Source organism: Chinchilla lanigera, unplaced genomic scaffold, assembly GCF_000276665.1.
Source record: "Chinchilla lanigera isolate Chin_1 unplaced genomic scaffold, ChiLan1.0 scaffold00032, whole genome shotgun sequence".
Classification (NCBI taxonomy): Eukaryota; Metazoa; Chordata; class Mammalia; order Rodentia; family Chinchillidae; genus Chinchilla; species Chinchilla lanigera.
Window position 1 is genome coordinate 22,963,183 of NW_004955433.1, and position 18,684 is coordinate 22,981,866.

The 18,684-nt window shown below is 47.9% G+C and overlaps 1 protein-coding gene across 1 annotated transcript in view; it reads left to right on the forward strand.

Annotated features, from left to right (window-relative positions):
- The window catches only part of Cdh5 (cadherin 5, type 2 (vascular endothelium)), a 36,798-nt gene that overhangs the window by 5,465 nt on the left and 12,649 nt on the right, over positions 1-18,684 (forward strand). Inside the window, exons 2-7 of the mRNA XM_005388461.2 lie at positions 4,778-5,000; positions 13,113-13,401; positions 14,366-14,482; positions 15,706-15,870; positions 16,669-16,856; positions 18,155-18,405. Of these exons, the coding sequence (XP_005388518.1) occupies positions 4,812-5,000; positions 13,113-13,401; positions 14,366-14,482; positions 15,706-15,870; positions 16,669-16,856; positions 18,155-18,405 (1,199 nt within the window). The 5' untranslated portion in view covers positions 4,778-4,811. The remainder of the gene's footprint in view (positions 1-4,777; positions 5,001-13,112; positions 13,402-14,365; positions 14,483-15,705; positions 15,871-16,668; positions 16,857-18,154; positions 18,406-18,684) is intronic.

The following is an 18,684-nucleotide window of genomic DNA, read 5'->3' on the forward strand; positions in this document are numbered from 1 at the left end:
CCTAACCCTAACCCTAACCCTAACCCTAACCCTAACCCTAACCCTAACCCTAACCCATACCCACATGAGTCCCCAGGGCGCCTGTTTGGAGCTGCTCAGCCCAAAAACCATGTCCCCCTCCTCAGTCTCTCTGGACATTGGTGGTACCCAAACCTACCCGGCAGCATCCTGAGCCTCTCCAAAAGTGACGCCAGACTCTGCTCACTGAAAGCAAAAGGGCTGAGATAAACCTGACCCAAGCTGTGGTTCTGGCCATAAGCCTGAACATGAGCCCAGGGAAATTCTGCTTTCAGCTGTGGCTGCCGCCAGTCTGGGGCCTGACTTCCTCCCCAGGCAGCGGGAGGAGGAAGGATTGCCCCACGGCCAACTTTGGTGGCTAAATTTCTAACACAAAAGGCCAAAGACACAAATAAGTGCCGCTTTTCCAATGGAAAGATCCCTCCCATGTTCCTCCAAGATTGTGTAGAAGGACCCCAGAGTGTAGAGAAAGATAGATCTAGATGCAGGTCTAAGACTACCACCTAGATTTTGGCCATGTAAGGGAACATCCTAGGTTCCAGAGATTAGCGATGGACATTTGGGAGACTCTCATTTAGCTGTCTCTGAGCTTCAGTTTCCTCATCTGTGAAATGGGAATGATCATTATCACAGCCACAGGATGCTGGGCATGGTATGAATATTAAATGAGGTGGTCAGGAGAGTTTGAAAGCTAGGCATGGAGAATAGTTTCTTATTCTTACATGTCAGGGGCACCACAGATGCAGAGAGAGACAATAAGCACCATTTTGAGCGAAAGCTCAAATCCTGGCCCTACTTCTTGCTGCTGTGTGGGATCAAGTATGACTCACTCTACCTCTCTGAGCTGCCATTTCCTCACCTGCAAAATGCAACAGCTGACACTCAGTTCCAAGGCTCGGAATAAGATATGGTGCCTAAGGTCAGGAGCTCGGGCAAGTCAGCACCCCAAGCCTCCTCTGGGAAGGAAATTGGGATGGAGACTGGATTGTGCGACCCCAGATGCTGAAGGGCCCGCCTCCAGGCTGTTGTCTCCTCACTGACAATGGCTGACTAGAGAGCTAAGCATGCAGAACTCCCTGTCCCGTGACAGGGGACACACTGATATGAATGACCTACGTAAACCAGGGCATCCCCCATGAGGGTTCAGCCTGAAGGTGATCCATTGTTCCTGGGGCTCTTTTCAGCCATCAAGGCAGGGCTTCTGCTGCTGGGAACAGAACCCAAAGAGCTTCTCCCACATCTTCCCAGAGCACTTTGTATGTGGCACCAGCCAAAGCCCACTGAAGGGTTAATGCCCCCCCTGAGCCACAAGGTTGCAGCCTGTGACTAGAGGGCTCCGCTTCACTTAAATCCAGTGTTGTTACTGATTCATTCAGCTCATGGCTGCTGTCAGGACTGAGGACATCTTCACACATCCAAACACCGTACAGAGGAAGCTACGTCGCTGCATTCCTGGCAGGGTACCAGGGGACCAACGGAGTGGCTTAGAAGGGGCTGCTGCAGAGGACTAAGCTGGGGTGGAGGGGCAGGCTATGGAGGCAGCCAAGACCAGTGACCTAGGGCAATTGCCACTGCCCTAAGTCTGAAGGGAGAAAGAGAGGGACCTTTCTAGAGCCTAGTGAGGGACCAAGTCATGAGGGGCTGCCCATCAGAAGCCGGCATCAGGGAGAGAGATGCAGCCATCATGGGAAATAAGGGTCAGAGCAGGGAGGAGCAGGAAGAAACACCCCCACCTCTCTCCTGCCCTCTGAATGCCCACCGAAGTCCCCTCTCAGCCCAACACAGTCTGAGGCCAAGGTCAAAGTCAGGGCCGGGGCCAGGGCATCCTTGCAACCTGGAGCAGAGGAAGGGAAGGGAGCAGTCTGCCAGGAGACTAGACCCCGGGTCATTTGCTCCCCAGTGAAGGATGGGGAACTAAAGAATGAGACAACCCACCATAGCCCAAGCGCACTCATGCCCTACAGCTGAGGTGACAGCCTGCCACAGTCTGGGGCCTTCAATCTCTGTGCACACATTTCTTTATTCTCTTACAGTGCTGACATTCAGAAGTCTGAAAGGAGCCTCAGCGGGCTCAAATCAGGGCTGCATCCCCTCTGGAGGCCTAGGGAGAATCCCTGTCCTTACTTCTCCCAGCTCCAGGAGGCCACCACCTGCATTCCTGGGCTGATGGTTGCCCATTCCGCCAGGCCCCTGTGATCGTGCCTTGCCCCTGAATCTGACTCTCTGGTTCCCCTCTCTGAGGACGTTGTGATTACATTGGCATCCACTCACACTGTCCAGGATCATCTCCCCACCGCATCTGCCCAGAGTCCCTTTTGTCATGTAAGAGAACACCCCAAGTCCCAGGGATTAGGGACGGACACTCTCAAGGACCTTATTTAGCCTGTCACACAGACCTGCCAACCACTTCTTCTGCCCAGCTCCTGCTGCTCATTTCTGTCTCACCAAGGGGACTTCTTTGGATCCTTTAGATATAGTGACTAGTTTTCCACCACAGGGCCTTTGGACCTTCTGGTGCTTCTGCCTGAAGTTCTCTTCCTTCCTGTTATTTCTATAGCTGACACTGAATATCTCTGAGTGGGGCTGCGGATGTGGCTCAGTGGTAGAGTGCTTGTTTAGTATGCACAAGGCCCTGGGTACTATCCCCAGCCCTAGGAAATAAACAAAACAAAACAAAAAACACCTCTCTGCGGGACCTTCCCTGGCTACATGGTCTCGGCCAGCTGCCCCCTCGCTCGGAATTGTGTCCCCCATTGTCATTCCCATGTGCTTGCTCTCCGGCTCTTCCCACCACCATGTGCGCACTTGGCTGGTTCACGCAGCAACCCTGCTGCCTAGTGGAGCCGGGCACACAGCAGGCGCCACGCACCCAGCACCTCAGTGCTCCTGTCCTCTCCCTGTCCTACCCTGAACTCTGAGAACCTTTTACCCTGTTTCCTGATTTCGTTTCTGTTTTACTCTTCCATTTCCCACTCACTTCTCACTTGAGGGCAGCAGAAAGCACCATGACTTGCAGTTTCTTCTCTAGGCGGAGAAGGAAATGACCCCAGGGTCGGGGGTAGCATCATGCCTGCCTGAGCCTCCTTGAGTCAGGACCAGCTTTCTGCTCAGGTGTCCCAGCCTCCTCTCCTCCCCAGCCCTGTGTTCGCTGCCTTCCTCCTGCCTCGAGCACCTGACATCCAGGGCCTGGGGTCCCTCACTGACATCCAAGGAGACTGAGCCCCCTGCACCCCACTGCCACTCTGGAACTATGGGAGGCACTTCCCCCCTGAGGCAGAGGCACAGCCAGAGGGCTGGGGCCTTGGAAGCTAAGGTCACCTGACCCAGAGACCCTTGGCGAGGACAGCCTGGCGCCAGTGGCCCAGAGGAAAAGTCACTAGAGTTTCAAAACCTTCTGTAATTCAGAGCTCAGCCTCTCCCTGGGGCGGGGAGGAGCAAGGGACAGCTGAGGAGGAAGCCATCTTACCCAACATCCTGTGGGTCCACATCTCTCTCCAGGCACACAAGCTGGTTCCCACTGCCATCCACTTTCTTCCTCTACACTATCTCAGGAGCTGCAGGTCAGTGACACAGGGATCCAGGATGTGTGGGACCCAGGGTCAAGGCTGAGAAAAAATGGCGATGGCCAAAGGCCTGGCTTCTACCCACCATGGGACCATGGTGAAAATCTCTGTTACCAAAGTTCAGGATGAAGCCAGGCTTTATTCTCTGGGTGGCCCTCATTCCTGGCATACAAGAGGCCTTCAAATGTATGCAACTGTACAACAGAGCAGGGCCTGCTTTTCAAACGACCCCATGCTTGGTTTAATGTTCTTTCATCTCTGACTCAAAATGCTTAATAACAAAGGACTCACATCTCCATTTTGCACTGGGCCTGCAAATTAGGAGGTCTGTCCTGTGAACCCAGCCTCTCAACCTCCCCACTCCCACCCACCTCTGCTTTTGTGAAAGCTCCTAAGATGACCATGTCTTATGAGTCAACCAAGGGACTAAACTCTGGGTTAAGACATTGAGATTTTCCTAGGGACCTTCTGAAAACCAATTCAAAGCTGCCATAAGGACTTTCAGGCAAGCCAAGGGGACCTGTTTGTTCAGAGGAGCCTTTAAATCCCACCCCATAGCTGCTTCTGGGATGAGAGAAAGGGGTAAGAAAGAATTCAACTTTGGACCAGGCAGACTTTATTCAAATGTTGGCAGTCTTCCTTATAGTCTGGGTGATCTCACGAATGTTACTAAACACCTCTGTTCCTCAGTTCATCCATAAAAGGAGTGTTACAATTACAGCACACCACTCTTTAAGGTTATTAGGAAGATTGAGATAACATATAGGAGTCAGGCAAGTAACAAGTTCTTCATAAAAGTTAGCCTTTGAGGCCAGGCACCTGAGCGCCCTTCTCAGCCCTACCACTTACTCTGATGTGGATTTAACTTCTCTGAACCTCAGTTTCCTCATTTGCTGCACGGGAATAGCCACTGCACAGAACTGCGGTTAGTATCAGCATGACCTCTCCTCCAGGAGCCCTTCCCTGCAGCTCCAGGCCCATACCTTTCCTCCATGTAGCCCACGTGCACAGAAGGAAGATCACTTCTAGGTCTGTCTTCCCCTCCCGGGCCAGGAGCTCATCCCTGCCAGCAATGGGTCTGGTTCTGCTGGTGATGGAGGAAGGAGTAAACAGAAAAAGAAATTCAGTTCTCCAGATGAATTGCTCACATTCTAGGGTGGTGGCCACGATGCCGACTGTGTCTCCTCTTCCTCCAGATTCATCCTTCCCGGGAAGAAGCAGAGACCCACAATGCTGGCCAGTACTTTGGGCATCTACTTGGGCATGCTGGTGGCAGCAGCCATGGCACGCTATGACCCTACCCAACCGGACATCCCCAACCTGCAGTGCACCCACAGGCGCCAGAAGAGAGACTGGATTTGGAACCAGATGTACGTTGATGAAGAGAAAAACGCCTCATTGCCCTATTATGTGGGCAAGGTAAGGCTCAGACCCCAGGGCAGGAGAAGTCATTGGCAGCTGGTCCATAGTGATGGTAATGGTGGTAAAGATGGCAGTGGAACCTGAGGTGGTTGTAGGCATGGAAGTGATAGTTGTGAGGGTAATGGCAACAGAGGTACAGATGGTGAGGGTGGTAGACATGGTTTTAGTGGTGGAGAAAGGAGAAAATATTAGAAAGGAGAAAATATTACTAGAAATAATGGTGGTGGTGAAGGTCACAAATGGTGCTGGTGGTGGTTGTGGTAATACCGACAGTGGTGGAGATAATGGTGACAGTGATGGTGGTAATGGTGATGGTACTGGTAGTAATGGTTGTGGTGGTAAGGGTAGCAGTGGTAGTAGCAATGGTAGCAATGGTGGTAATAATGACCACCACTAATGATAATGCTAATGGTAGATGGTGGTAACAGTGACTGTGGTACTCATTGGTGGTAGTGGTGGTGGTGGAAGGTTAAGGAAGGTAATGATGGTGATGGTGGTAATGGTGACAGTGGTGGTAGTAATGGTAATGGTACCAGTGGCAGTAATAGTGAAAGGAAGGTGAGGGAGTGTTATGCTTTGGATACTAAATGTCTTCAAAAGTCATGTGCTTTGTTGACAGCCTGTGGCACTATGAGAATTGTGGAGCCTTTAGGAGGGGGACCTAGTGGAAGGTCACTGGGAGCATGCCCTTGAAGGAGTTATTGGCGCCCTGCCCTTTCTTCTCTGTCTTTTCTTCTTGGCTGCAATGAGGTGGGCACCTTTGTTGCACTGTACACATTCTGCCATGATATTCTGCCCCATGATGGGACCAAAACCATGAGGTTATGTGACCATGTACTAAAATGTCTGAAACTATAGGTCAAAACAAGTCTTTTCTCATTATAAGGGTGATTACCCCTAGTGTTTTGTCATAGCAGTGGAAAACTGACTAACACATATAATTGGTACCAAGAAGTAGAGTCTATACTTCAGAAAACTTTGGTATTGGTATGGAGGAGAAATTTGGAAAAGTTTGGGGGAATGGGCTAAAAAGTGTCAGAATGCTGAGGCAGATCTTATTAGGTAATTCTGGTGGGGGATCAGAAGACCAGAATGTTGATACGAATGTGAACAGTGAAGACAGATGCCTGAGGTTTCAGATGGGAACAAGGGCTCCATTGGGAGTTGGACTAGAGACCATTTGTGTTACATTCTGGCAAAGGACTTGTCTGCATTTCATCCATGCCTTGAGTGTTTGTGGGCTAATCTTAAAGATGACAGACTGGTTATTCTGGTAGAGGAAATTTCAAGGCAACCAGCATTCAGGCAGTGGCATGGGTATTAATGGTTGTTTTTAGTAAGATTGACAATGAGAATTAGGCACAAAAGCCAAAGTGGAAAGATTTAAAAGGCTTGCAGTTTGACCAGAAAAGGAAGAAATTTAAAGGTGCAGCCAAAGAGGGTCTGATTGTTAAAGAGATTTATGCCATTAAAAGGTAGCCAAGTAGTTTGCACTGGAGCAATAGGAAAAATACCTTGAGGGCATCTTGGGAATTTGCAAGACCCCATTCCTCCCCACCTAAGCTCCACAGTGCTCTACTCATATAGGCCTGCCTAAGAAACTTTTTCTGGAATTCATTTTCTTTTGTTCAGTGATCCAGACACTCAAAGGTTGCCACAGCCTTGTTCTAAGCAGGCCCAGCTACTTCTTAAACAATGGCAGACCTTGGTATCATCCTCATCATGCTGGTTTTGCAGGCATAAGAAAGCAAAAGTTGTGGGATAAGGGCATGGAGGCTTCTACCAAGATTTCAAGGAAAGCCTAGGAGCCCAGTTCATACATGGTAGAGTCAAAATTCTGTAAGCAGCCCCTGACAGAGTGATATATAAAGCTGTGAGAGTGAAACAAAGCTCAATGGAGACACAAGGAAGTTAGAGACGCCAAGAATATAGAATGCCTGCTCAGGGAAGCTGTAGACAGACCAGAGCAAGCCCAAGGTCATAGGGGCACAGCTGACCAGCCGTTTTTACCTCATCTCATGCCACAGTGTATCCCAGGTACTAGACATGGAGCTACAGGATTTAATGTTTGTCCTGCTGGGTTTTGGTCTAGACATGGAGCTACAGGATTTAATGTTTGTCCTGCTGGGTTTTGGTCTTGCTTTGGTCAAATCTTTCCTTTCTAACCCTCAAATTTTCCCTCCTGGAATGGGAATGCTTACCCTGTGCCACTGTGTCTTGGAAGTATATAACTTGTTTTTTGATTTTCACAGAGACTCACAGGTAAGTTTGCCGTGAATCTCACAGGAGTCCTTAGACGTGGGTTTTTTGAGCAATACTATAACTCTCAAGGCTTTGGGATCTCTTGAAGATGGACAAGTGTATTTTGCATTGTGAGATGTATATTAGCCTTTGGGGGCCAGGGACTAAATGCTATAGTTTAGATTTTAAACGATCCCCTAAAGACCATGCTCTAAAGGCTTTGTTGCCAGCCTGTGGTGCTATTAGATGGCAGAATGCTTAAAAAGTGGAAGGAAGCTATGTCTTTGGGCCCTCCTCTCTCTTTGCTTCCTGGCCACCAGAAGTAAACAGACCTCCATCACCACATTTTTTTCACCATGATCTACTGCCTTGACACAGGCCCAAAGCAAAAAGGCCAATCAACCATGGATCAAAAATCTCTGAAACCTTGAGCCAAAATAAACTTTGCCTCCATTTTAAATTAATTATCACAAGTATTTTTTCATAGGAACAAAAATCTGTCTAACATAGAAAAGTAATGATGGTGCTGGTACTGGTGGTGGTAATAGCGAGCACAGTGGTGATGGTGAAAGAGAAAGTAAGGAAGGTAATGGCAGTAGTGCTGGTGGTGGTATGGTGGTGGTATAGTGGTGGTAATAGTGATGATGATAGTAGTGGTAATGGTGATGGTGGTAGTAGTGGTGACAGTGAAGGTGGTGGTATGAAGGTGAGTGAGATAATGATGGTGGTGGTGACAGAAATGGTTATGGTGATTGTGGCAGTGATGATAATGGTGAAACAGGTGAAGGTAATAATGGAGGTGGAGATTAAAGAGATAGTAGTGATAGTATTAACCATGATGGTGGTGATAATGGTAAAAGAGTAGGTGGTGATGCTGTTAAACATTATGATGATCATAATGATGTTGATGCAAAAGGTGGTAATAGAGGTGATCATGGAGGTTATGGTGGTAGTGATGGTGGTGACCAATGAAGGGGCAGTAAGGAGGAGTAGGGATGGTGGTAATGATGGTGATGATGGTGGTTATGGTAGTAATGTTAGTAGCAATAGTGGTACTGATGGTGATGATGGAAATGGTGATGATAACGGTGATCAGTAAGGTGATGGTAGTATTAGTGATGGTGGTAGTAGTAGTGGCAGCAAATGATGGTGGTGATGAAGGAGAAGTGATAATGATGGTGACGAAGTTGGTAGAAGTGGCAGAGGTGGTGACTATGGTGATGAAGGAGAGGCAAATGATGGTACAGGTGATGGTCATGATGGTGATGAAGATAATGGTAGTAGTGATGTTGGTAGTGACAGTAGTACTGATGGTGATATGAAGGAGAAGGTGATGTTCGTGGAGATGATTGTAGTAGTCATGATGGTGATAGTGGTGGCAGCAATGATGATGATCATGATAATGATGATGGTGGTGGTGGTGGTGATAAAAAAGTATTGATGGTGGTAGAGATGATAATAATGATATGATTATTCATTGTATGATGATATCATCATTATATGATGATAATAATGAACCCTATGGCTCATTTGCTCCTAAATTTTCTTCATCGGAGTAGCTACCACTAGCAAAAAGGCTACTCTGTCCTGAGATCACAGAGCCCAGCCTGGCCTGGGAGTTCAGGGCTTACAGTAGAATCAGTCCAGGCTGACATTAAATGTTCCCACTTAAGAGGTCAGTAAAAGCCTGAGAATTCTTCTACAAAACTGTGCTGGTGATGGTTTGTGAACTCTGGTAGCATAGTTTGCCAACCCTGCCCTAGGCCTATGCGCTTCCTTAAAAATCCACTTCTCTCTGGCTATTTCTCCCAGACTCCCTATAATCTAATGTCTCCCCAAATACAGGGTACCTATACTGAGGTGCTTGTCCCAAGGGCTCTAACCCTCATGTTGTCCTTCTTTAAATGTGAGCATCCCAAGCCAATGTTCTGAGAAGCTGAAGCTAAAGGGAGTGCCAAACTGTCTCACATGTCAAATTGTCACAGATGTCAAACCATCAACTCTAATTCAAAGGAATGGCCCTCATGATAGAATTTTACACACAATAACAGATAAATGGACTAGGTATATTGAGAGTATTCTGCAATAAATAAAGATTCTGAGAAAGCTTCAACTCCATTAAAATCTCACCATGTCAGCTCTTTCAAATCTACACACCCGTTCTACAATAAAGAAGTCAAATGCACCAGAGAAAAGATTAATTGCTCCAAGTGCTAAACCAGATGCTAGAAAAACAGCAGCAGGGAAAGACAGACATGGTCCCCGCTATCATAGAGACAGGGGCCTACAACAGGATCTTCAAATTACTGCCTGCTGACCAAATCTGGCACCTGCCTGGAATTGTAAATAAAGTTTTATTAGAACACAGCCACATCCACTTATTTACAAATTGTCCATGCTAAGATGGCAGAGTTGAATAGTTGTGAAAAAGATCATATAACCCACACAGCTGAAAACATTTACTCCCTAGCCCTTTACAGAGTTTACCCATCCTGATCTAGAGGATCAGTATACATCAGACAAAGAACCCAACAGCAGTTATGAGAACCTTTTGGGGATAGAGAAACAGGCTGAAGAGGAGCCTCTCATGTGAGGGAGAGTCTGGCCATGGCACAGAATTGTCCCCACAGCCAAAAGAAATGGGTGGTGCCAGCTGGGGAATCTCCTATCACAATCGAACCCACAGCCTGCTGACTGACTATAGGCTCTTCTAGCTCCCCAAAATGATTGACGTGGAAATGTAAATCTTCCAACATGGCCAGTCAGAGGGAAAGACACAAGTCCAGGGTTACACAGTGAGATCAAAACAACCCTATGAAACTCAGGAGCTCCGGATTCTAATGCAAATGTGAGCCCCTTGGTAGAGAGGGAAATATCGTCAAGCCACCTACATCCTTCCACGTGGGATAATTGTGCCATGAATCATCCTCTGAGGAGAACGGCTGGGCACAGGGAAAATCTGCTGGTGAGTCAGGGAGAGTCAGCGGAAAGTGAGGCCACTGCATTGTGTCAGGCCCTGGGAGGACAACCTTTAAAGGGCTCACCCAAAGGCCTGCAAACAGCAGAAAGAACATCCAGCCTGCGTCATATATGGGTGTTCGTTTGTTTGGCAACTGACATGGGTCATATGTGGTCCCCGCCCTAGGAGGAATCAAGGATCCCTTGAAAAGGCAAGCACAGGGCTGCAGGGATCACCTCCTGGCTCCCCACGCCCAAGGATGTAATTGGAGGGAAGGAAGTCTGTTTATCAGGGCTAGAGCCTGGAGGCTTTGTTTACAGACCTGGATGGACAATGAGAGCCAGCCCTGAGAAGCCTTCTGAATCCATACATGTGTACCAGAGTGGCTTTCGTCATTAAGGCATTCTGTCCAATGGAGGGCTCCTCAAAACCCATAACTCTAGTCTAATCATGAGAAAAACATCAGATCAATGCCAAGAGAAGTGCATCCTACAAAATTCCTGACTGGTACTTCTCAAAACATGCCCAGGTTATCACAAATAATAAAAGTCTGAGAAACTGCCACAGACAAAAAGAACTTGTAACGCGATATCTCAAATGTGGTATTGGAACAGGAAAAGGACATGAGGTTAGAAAAAAAGCAAAGAATTCTACACAGATTGTGGACTTCGGTTATTTGTAGTAATACACCAGTATTGGCATCTTTACTATAACAACTGCGCCACATTAACGTAAGAGATTGAAATGAGAAGGAAAGGGAGCAGGCGTACAGGAACTCACTATCTTCTTAATTTTCTGTAAATCTAAAATCTGTTCTAGAAAATAATGATTGTGTAAGAAAAATTGGGAAAGGGAGGGAACAAAAGCTTAACTGCACAGGAAGTCTTAGGCAGAGCTCCAATACACAGATCCAAGCAGACTCACACACCCCCTCGCCATCCCTGCCCGGTGAATCTTAAGACATGTACCAGGAATCCAGTTTGCAAACTGCCATCTTACCCTAACCTGAACAGCTCACACAAGGCCCCAGACTGTCCCTTTGTTTTGAGTCCCTCTGTCCCTGTGCAGCAGAGATTACAGAGCTTTTGTCCCCCTCCAGATGTTTATCATAATTCTGGACACTAGGCCTTGGGACCCACCTACTTATGGGCCCACCTACTGCCCATCACCACCACAGTCCTGCTCCAGGATGTTGCTATTGCTACAGGCTGCCCACCTTCTACCCGCACAGGGAAAGCGCCCTCCCTCCCTGTCTCCACTCCCTGACCTTCCAGACTCTTCTGTACTCTCTGTCATTTGGCTTCTGCACCTTCCACCAGCTGTCACTGCTCTCAGCAAGGCCCCAGTGATTTCATTGCTGCTAAGCCCAGGAGACATGTTCTAGACCTCGTGGGATTGGACCACAGCCTCCTCACATCTCTCTCTTCTCTCCTGAGGCCCCACACTTCCACAGTCCTCCTCCAGCCTCTCTGAGAAGTCCTCGTGGGACAGCTACCAAGGCTTTTGCTCTGACTGATCCTTGAGTGCTACCTGACTTCGGGCCTTCAGATCCCACAGCTTCAAGCCTTCGCCTTGAGAGCGAGGATGGGGTCTCTACTACCTCCGTGCCTCTAATGTGGGACCTAGCACTATTTTTTAAACTAAATTCTATTTTTCTGGACATTTTAATCATCTAGAAGAGTACTATTTTACATGCATGAAACACTTATCTCATGGTCCTAGTATGCTCTATGATTCCATATCTGGAAAGTTCAGCACTCTTAACCTTTGAATATCCTTTAACTTGCAGATCTATCATTAATAATACAGGAGCAAGAATTTATTGAAAGCCTGTTCTGTGCAAAGTACTTGACATACGTTACTTTCCAAATCTTATGCCAAATCATAATAGCACATGTTCCAAAGAAGAATGGTTCATTGATCTAAGAAGTACAGGAAATCCTGAGTTAAACAAGTCATTTTCTGCGGGACTGGACATTGTAAATCTCCAAGAAGAGAACATTCTACGTTCTGCTCCAAAGCTAAATTGATGAGACCAGTTGGGACAAGCGTCCCTTTTGGGGAAAAAGTCCTGATGTATAGCATTTGCCAATCTCCACGTGTCAGTGTCCTCACCGTGCCTGGTTTGGGGGCAGGGCACCACGGAAGGCAGAGCTGGGAGATGTGCAAGGACTCATCCTTAGTCAGTGTTCCGATCACACCTGTACAAAGACATAGACAAAGCTCAAGAATATAGTAAAATCTTGTAAAATAATTAAAAAGTGATGCATTCTGAGTATTTGTGACCTTGGTTTAATAGTGTGATCTATTTAATTGTAAGTTTATAGAATTTAATTTTTAATAATGGCTGTATTTAACAGCCAGCTCACAAACATTCCTGAAGAGTTAAGCTCACTCTGGGAAACCACGCTGCCACAACCCAGCTCCAGCACCCCACTGACAGAACCCCATTTTTGTACAGAACAGCAAAAGAGGCCAGTTTTCCTAGAATTCATTTTCAAAACTGCTGCTCTGCTCCTTAGAGCAGCTGGACTTCAGAAGTAGTGTTAGCTCCATTTCACCAACAAGGTAACAAAGCAGAGAAGAGAGATGTCCCTTGCCTTCCCATGCACCAAGATATTCTTCCACTCAAAAATGTCTTCAAGGACTTACTATGCTCCGGACACCATTCTGGGTATTGAGTGCTGTTTGTCAACTCACACCAGCATGGTGTTCGTGTCTTGTGTCTAAGAACAACTCAGGTTGGGAGGTTTACTGTCACATTTGGGCTCCTTGGTCTGTATGACACACATATGCACACACATGCACAGACATGCCTACGTGCACGCACACCCATACATGTCCACACTCACATGTGCACACACAGTCACACTGCCTGTTCTCAACTCATGTTTCATCTTCTTTCCCAGATCAAGTCAAGTGTGAACCGCAAGAATGCCAAGTATGTCCTCCAAGGAGAGGCTGCTGACAGCATTTTCAAGGTCAATCCAGACACAGGGGATGTGTATGCTTTTGCAAGGCTCGACCGGGAGAAGGTGTCCTCGTACCCCCTTGTTGCCCTCATCGTGGACAAAGACAGCGGTGTCCACCTGGAGTCTCCCTCCACCTTCACTATCAAAGTTCATGACATAAATGACAACTGGCCCGTGTTCACGCATCGGCTGTTCAATGCTTCGGTGCTTGAGATGTCACCTGGGGGTACGTGCCCAATCTGTCCCTCCCCTCCTCTCTTGCTCATCCCTAGCCTGGAAGTAACTCTTACATCAGTCATTTCATTGCCCGAGGTCAGGATTCAGTGAGTTCAGGGAAGTTGCTGTAATGCCTGCGCTGCCGCTTTAAGGAATTTGAAAAAACTGATCCCTAAAAGCTAAGTTCTGACTCACTCCCAGACTGAGCTCTGATCTTAGACACAAACTGAGCCCTGCTCTTCATCATGGACCGAGCCCTGGTCATCAGGGACACACATATCCCATTACTCTTCATAACAACCCCAACCCACTGCCTCTGACTCCTAGGACTGACACACCAAGAATGTAGCTTTTCCCCTGTATTATGACAAGCCCTGCCACCAGCGTAAGAAAAGCTATCTCTAGGAGTTCTGTAGCAGTGGCAATGGAGGACAGACCCCTGGTCCCGAAGTGTGTCACCAGCCTAGACCTGGGCTCAGGAGGTCACTGCTCCTTCTTCAATCCTACATCCAGAAGGTACCAGAAAACATCTTCCCTCTCCTCCTCCTTGGTCCAAGATCCTGTCCGAGTGTGGGGCCAGACCTTCCTGGTATGTGTGAGGCTGTCCCTTTGGGGTCATTCCCATTTCCTTCCCAGTCCTTGTTCTCATCCTTCTGGAAAGGGAGGAATGACTCGTGACCCTGGGCTTCTACTCCTGACCTCATCATCCACAACACACACACACACACACACACACACACACACACACACATACACACACACACAACCTATGTGTACGTAAGCTACCTGTTCTCTTTTCCTCTTTAAGTTTGACCTACAGAGCCCAACATTGCCAGCATGTTGACCTCGTGCAGGGCTCTCTGGAAACCAAGAGACTTAGGAGTTGGGGACAGCAGTGCCCATCTGCCCTCACCCAGGAATGGGATGAGAGTTCACAGTCACAAGGTAGTAACCCCAGGACGCTCTCCCCACAGGGACTTCAGTCATGCGTTTGACAGCAGTAGATGCAGATGACCCCACCGTGGCAGAGCACACCACTGTCATGTACCAAATCCTGAAGGGGGGTGAGAACTTTGCCATCGACAATTCAGGTCTGTGTGACTAATTCCCCTGTGTGGGCACCAATTGGAGGGATGAGGGAATGGAAATACTCCAGATGCCGATGCCAAGAGAAATCCATCCTGACAGTTGTCACAAACCACTGAACCACACTGATCCATGGAAGTGACTGATATCATGCATAAAGACAAGAAGAGAAGCTGGTTGGGGGAAACAAAGGCAGGACATCCAAAACATGGATCCAAGTCCAAGGGACAAAATCAGGATCTTGTTATCCAAGCAGTGACCGAGAGGCCACAAAGAATGCTGGTTAACAGTTCTTTACACACACTGGTTCAGACTGATCTGGTTTCCGAACCCAGCTCTACCCACTCCTGCAGAGACCTTCAACAAATCTACTAAGCTCTGTGAGCCTCAGTTTCCTAATCTAAAAAAATAGGACTGCTTTCTGTCATCTCATGTGGTAGCTGCGAAGTTTGAATTATAGAGAGAGCATAACCACATAGCTTCCAGTGACTTTCTCATTACAAGAAAAACTTCACAAATTAAGTTTACTAGAGTTTAATTGAGCAATGAACAGTTCATAATCAAGAAGCCCCAGAACAAAAACAGGCTCAGGAAAACACATGGTTAGATAAAATTTAAGATCAAAGAAGTTAAAAGCAGAGGTGAGGCCCAGAAACAGGTGGATGGGTTACAACTTGGGTTTTTGCCGTATTTGAATAGAGGTAAACGGTTGGCCACCTGTGACTGACGGAAGCACAGCTGCTGTGATTGACTGAGTACAGGCTTAAATTAGGCTTTCTGCTCATTTACATACTGAGTTAGGTTGCAGTTTGTTACAAAAGGACTCAAGGAAGTACAGAGGTTTTCTTTGACCAAATTTAGTTTGATTTAACAAACTTAAAAGCTTTAAGGACTGCATCTTAGAAGCAAGAAAGCCAGTTCAGTGGGTTGGGGCACCTGTCTTTGAGAAGGACAGCAAATACAAAGAACAGATGCCACTACAATCCTATGGTGTGCTGAAGTAGACATCACTAATCCATCACAGCACCCTTTCATTCTGTGTCTGGATGTGGCTTCCTGAGCTTTCTCAGCATAATGTTCCAGAGAACTAGGATGAAATCAGACCGTGTTCTTTGGCCCTCTCTGGCTGCACACTGGAACTGCCTCCGTTCTCACTAGGAAGGGCTCAGGCATGCATATATTCTCAAAGCTTCCCAGTAACATGGCTCTTGGAAACATTTTTTTGCAGGATTAATTACTACTACAAAGCAAAACCTGGATCGAGAAGTACAGGCCAGGTACGAGATCGTGGTGGAGGCACAAGATGCCGAGGGCCTCCGAGGAGAATCAGGCACAGCCACCGTGCTGATCACTCTGCAAGATATCAATGACAACTTCCCCATCTTCACTCAGCGTGAGCCCCTCCTCTAGGGCCCTGGGCAGGCGGGAGTTGGGATTCTGCAAACTTAGTGATTTTGGAGTCAAGGAGAGGTTCCCCAAACCCCTTCTACCTCTCTTCCACCTGTGTGGGAGGAGCCCTGTATCTATCCCTGTACCACACTTCCAAGTCCATCATTCCCTGGTTGTGCTCTTCTCACAGACCAGAGGGAAATCATTCCTACTGAATACCACTACTGTAAGATAGGAACAGTTTCACCCAGATCCCATGGGCTCGGGAAAACCCAGGCCCTTGACTCTCAGGCTCCAGCTAGAAAATCCCATTGAACTAATAATGAGGAGGGGTAGAGCCCAAACTGGGCTTTGACCCCACCCACAAATTGATTCTGCACTAAAAATTGCCTGACCAGAGTTCTCATGCCATGGGTGAGGCTGTGTTCATTGCAGCCTCCAGTGCTGATATAAATCAGAGGCTCACCCAGCCCAAAGATAGGCCAATTCTCCTGAAATAGCCTTACTGTGTATGGTGTAAGCCCCCCAAAGGCAAGACTTATCCCTCTTGTCAATTGATTGGTCTCCTAGCAAAGCATCTGTCATCCAGTGGGTGCTTAATAACCACTTGTTGGATGGAAAGAAGGAGGGAGGGAGGGATAGACAGAACACACTGCTTTGCCTTAGGACTCAGAATCCCAAGGGTATTACTATTACCATTATTACCTTTATTTTATTGTACCATTTCTTATATCACAATATAGTAGGTAATATGCTTTGTCTATCTTGTTAACCCAGTGTTATTTTGGGTACCTATTTGCAGCTACGTACACATTTTCAGTGCCTGAAAACATCCGCGTGGGCAGCTCTGTGGGCTCTCTGTTCGTTGAGGACCCAGACGAGCCTCAGAATAGGATGACCAAGTTTGAAATCTTGCGGGGCGAGTACAGGGATACCTTCACTATCGAGACAGACCCCACCCGCAACGAGGGCATCATCAAGCCCATAAAGGTTTGTAGGCCTGTTTTAATGGCATCAGACAGAGTTTGGGGCTCACAGCATCCACATGCCCAGGGGCTGCACCTGAGTGAGAAGTCACCCATGGAGAACACTCAGGATTGGCTCAGCATGGGCTCTGCGTCATGGAGACTCACACAGTGTCTCAAGCTGGGTTACCCCCAGATAGAATGGAGGCAATGATTTGGGTATAATTTGGGAGGTGACCCCAGGAAGCCCTAGGGGCAATGACGGGTGAAAAAAAAAAGGAAGCTAAGGTGAAGCTCACCAATGAGCAGGTAGACAGGTGGGGCCCAGTCTCATGCGGGATCCCTGGAGACCATGCAGAGCCCATCTCAGAGGTACAGCATCTGGGGAAAGGAGCTGGAGTGTTCATATAGCAACCCCACCAGTGTTGAAAGGTCACTGCTCCTGAGATATTGACCCTCTGACATCTTCTGGGCTGCCCTATGTCCCAGCCACTTGAAAGTCATCAACAGACAGGAAAACTATAAATGCCTGGAGACACAAATGCCTATGGAAAGTGGCTGCTGCTGACCGAAAAGCCAAACTGAATCTGGAAGATGAGGGAGAAGTCCTAGAAGGGCATAAAAATGCCTCCAGGAGGTCCACAAAGAGGGCTAGGGATCTTGAACCTGAATCCTTCTCCAGTGCATCCCCATGCTGGAGACAGAGGCACACAAGGGAGACACGCAGCCTCCAGGGTCCACAAAGCTCTCAGTGAGCAGGGAAGGCAGATACACACACACACACACACACACACACACACACACACACACACACACACAAATACAGCTGCTGTTTAGTGCTACACAGCAATGCTAGGCAGGGAGCAGTTCTTTGTCAGCAGGGGGCTCTGAGAGGACATCTGATTACCTTCTCGTTGGCTTTTTGAGGAATGAATAGAAATTTGCCACACAGGCAAGCTCAGGAGAACTGTCTTGAGCAAAGATATAAAGAAAAGGCAGGTCAGTGAGAACCTGTGGATAGATCAAGAGTCCACGATCCACTTGAAAACAGGACCATGGCTGATGGACTACACGTCCTCCGTACTTGGCACAGGGCCAGGCAGAGAACCAGGCCGGGGAAAGGCCCTGAGACTGGTGAAATGAAACAAAAAAGCGGAAGATAAACACCAGGCCTAGGTATCTCTTAATGACCTTGGAGTTATCACCTTCCAGATTACTGTGTCCAGTGGGTGTCATTCCAGAACCACCTTGCAGGGTGGCTGTGCAATCACATGGTACGTACTTGACTCAAAGCAGGTATCGCTGTGTTTTTTCCTTTCATAGCCCCTGGACTACGAGCTCATCCAAAAATACTCATTTCTCATCGAGGCCACAGACCCCACTATCAACCTCAGATACCTGAGCAACCTCTCTGGGAAAAACAAAGCCCATGTCACCATCAACATCTTGGATGTGGATGAGCCCCCTGTCTTCCAGAAGCTCTTCTATCACTTCCTGTTGAAGGAGAACCAGAAGAAACATCTGATCGGTTCAGTGCTGGCCAAGGACCCCGACAAGGCCGGGAGGAAAATCAGGTAAGGAGAGTGGGCGTGTTCATGACGGTGATTGGCCTATCTTTGATGTTCTTCTTCCTGCTGGGTTGAGCCCAAAACTTAGAGAGAGAAACTGGCTTCTCCCACACTTGCATGGGAAGTGGCAGAGGCAAGACTGGATGCCTAAACTCTTCCCAGTAATGTTCATGGCCTCCTGGGGTCTCGTCCTGCCAGGGCACCCCACCCTGCATGGCCCAGGCTATCTTCTGCTGCTAACAGAAAAGCCAGACTGAATCTGGAGGATGAGGGAGGAGTCTTGGA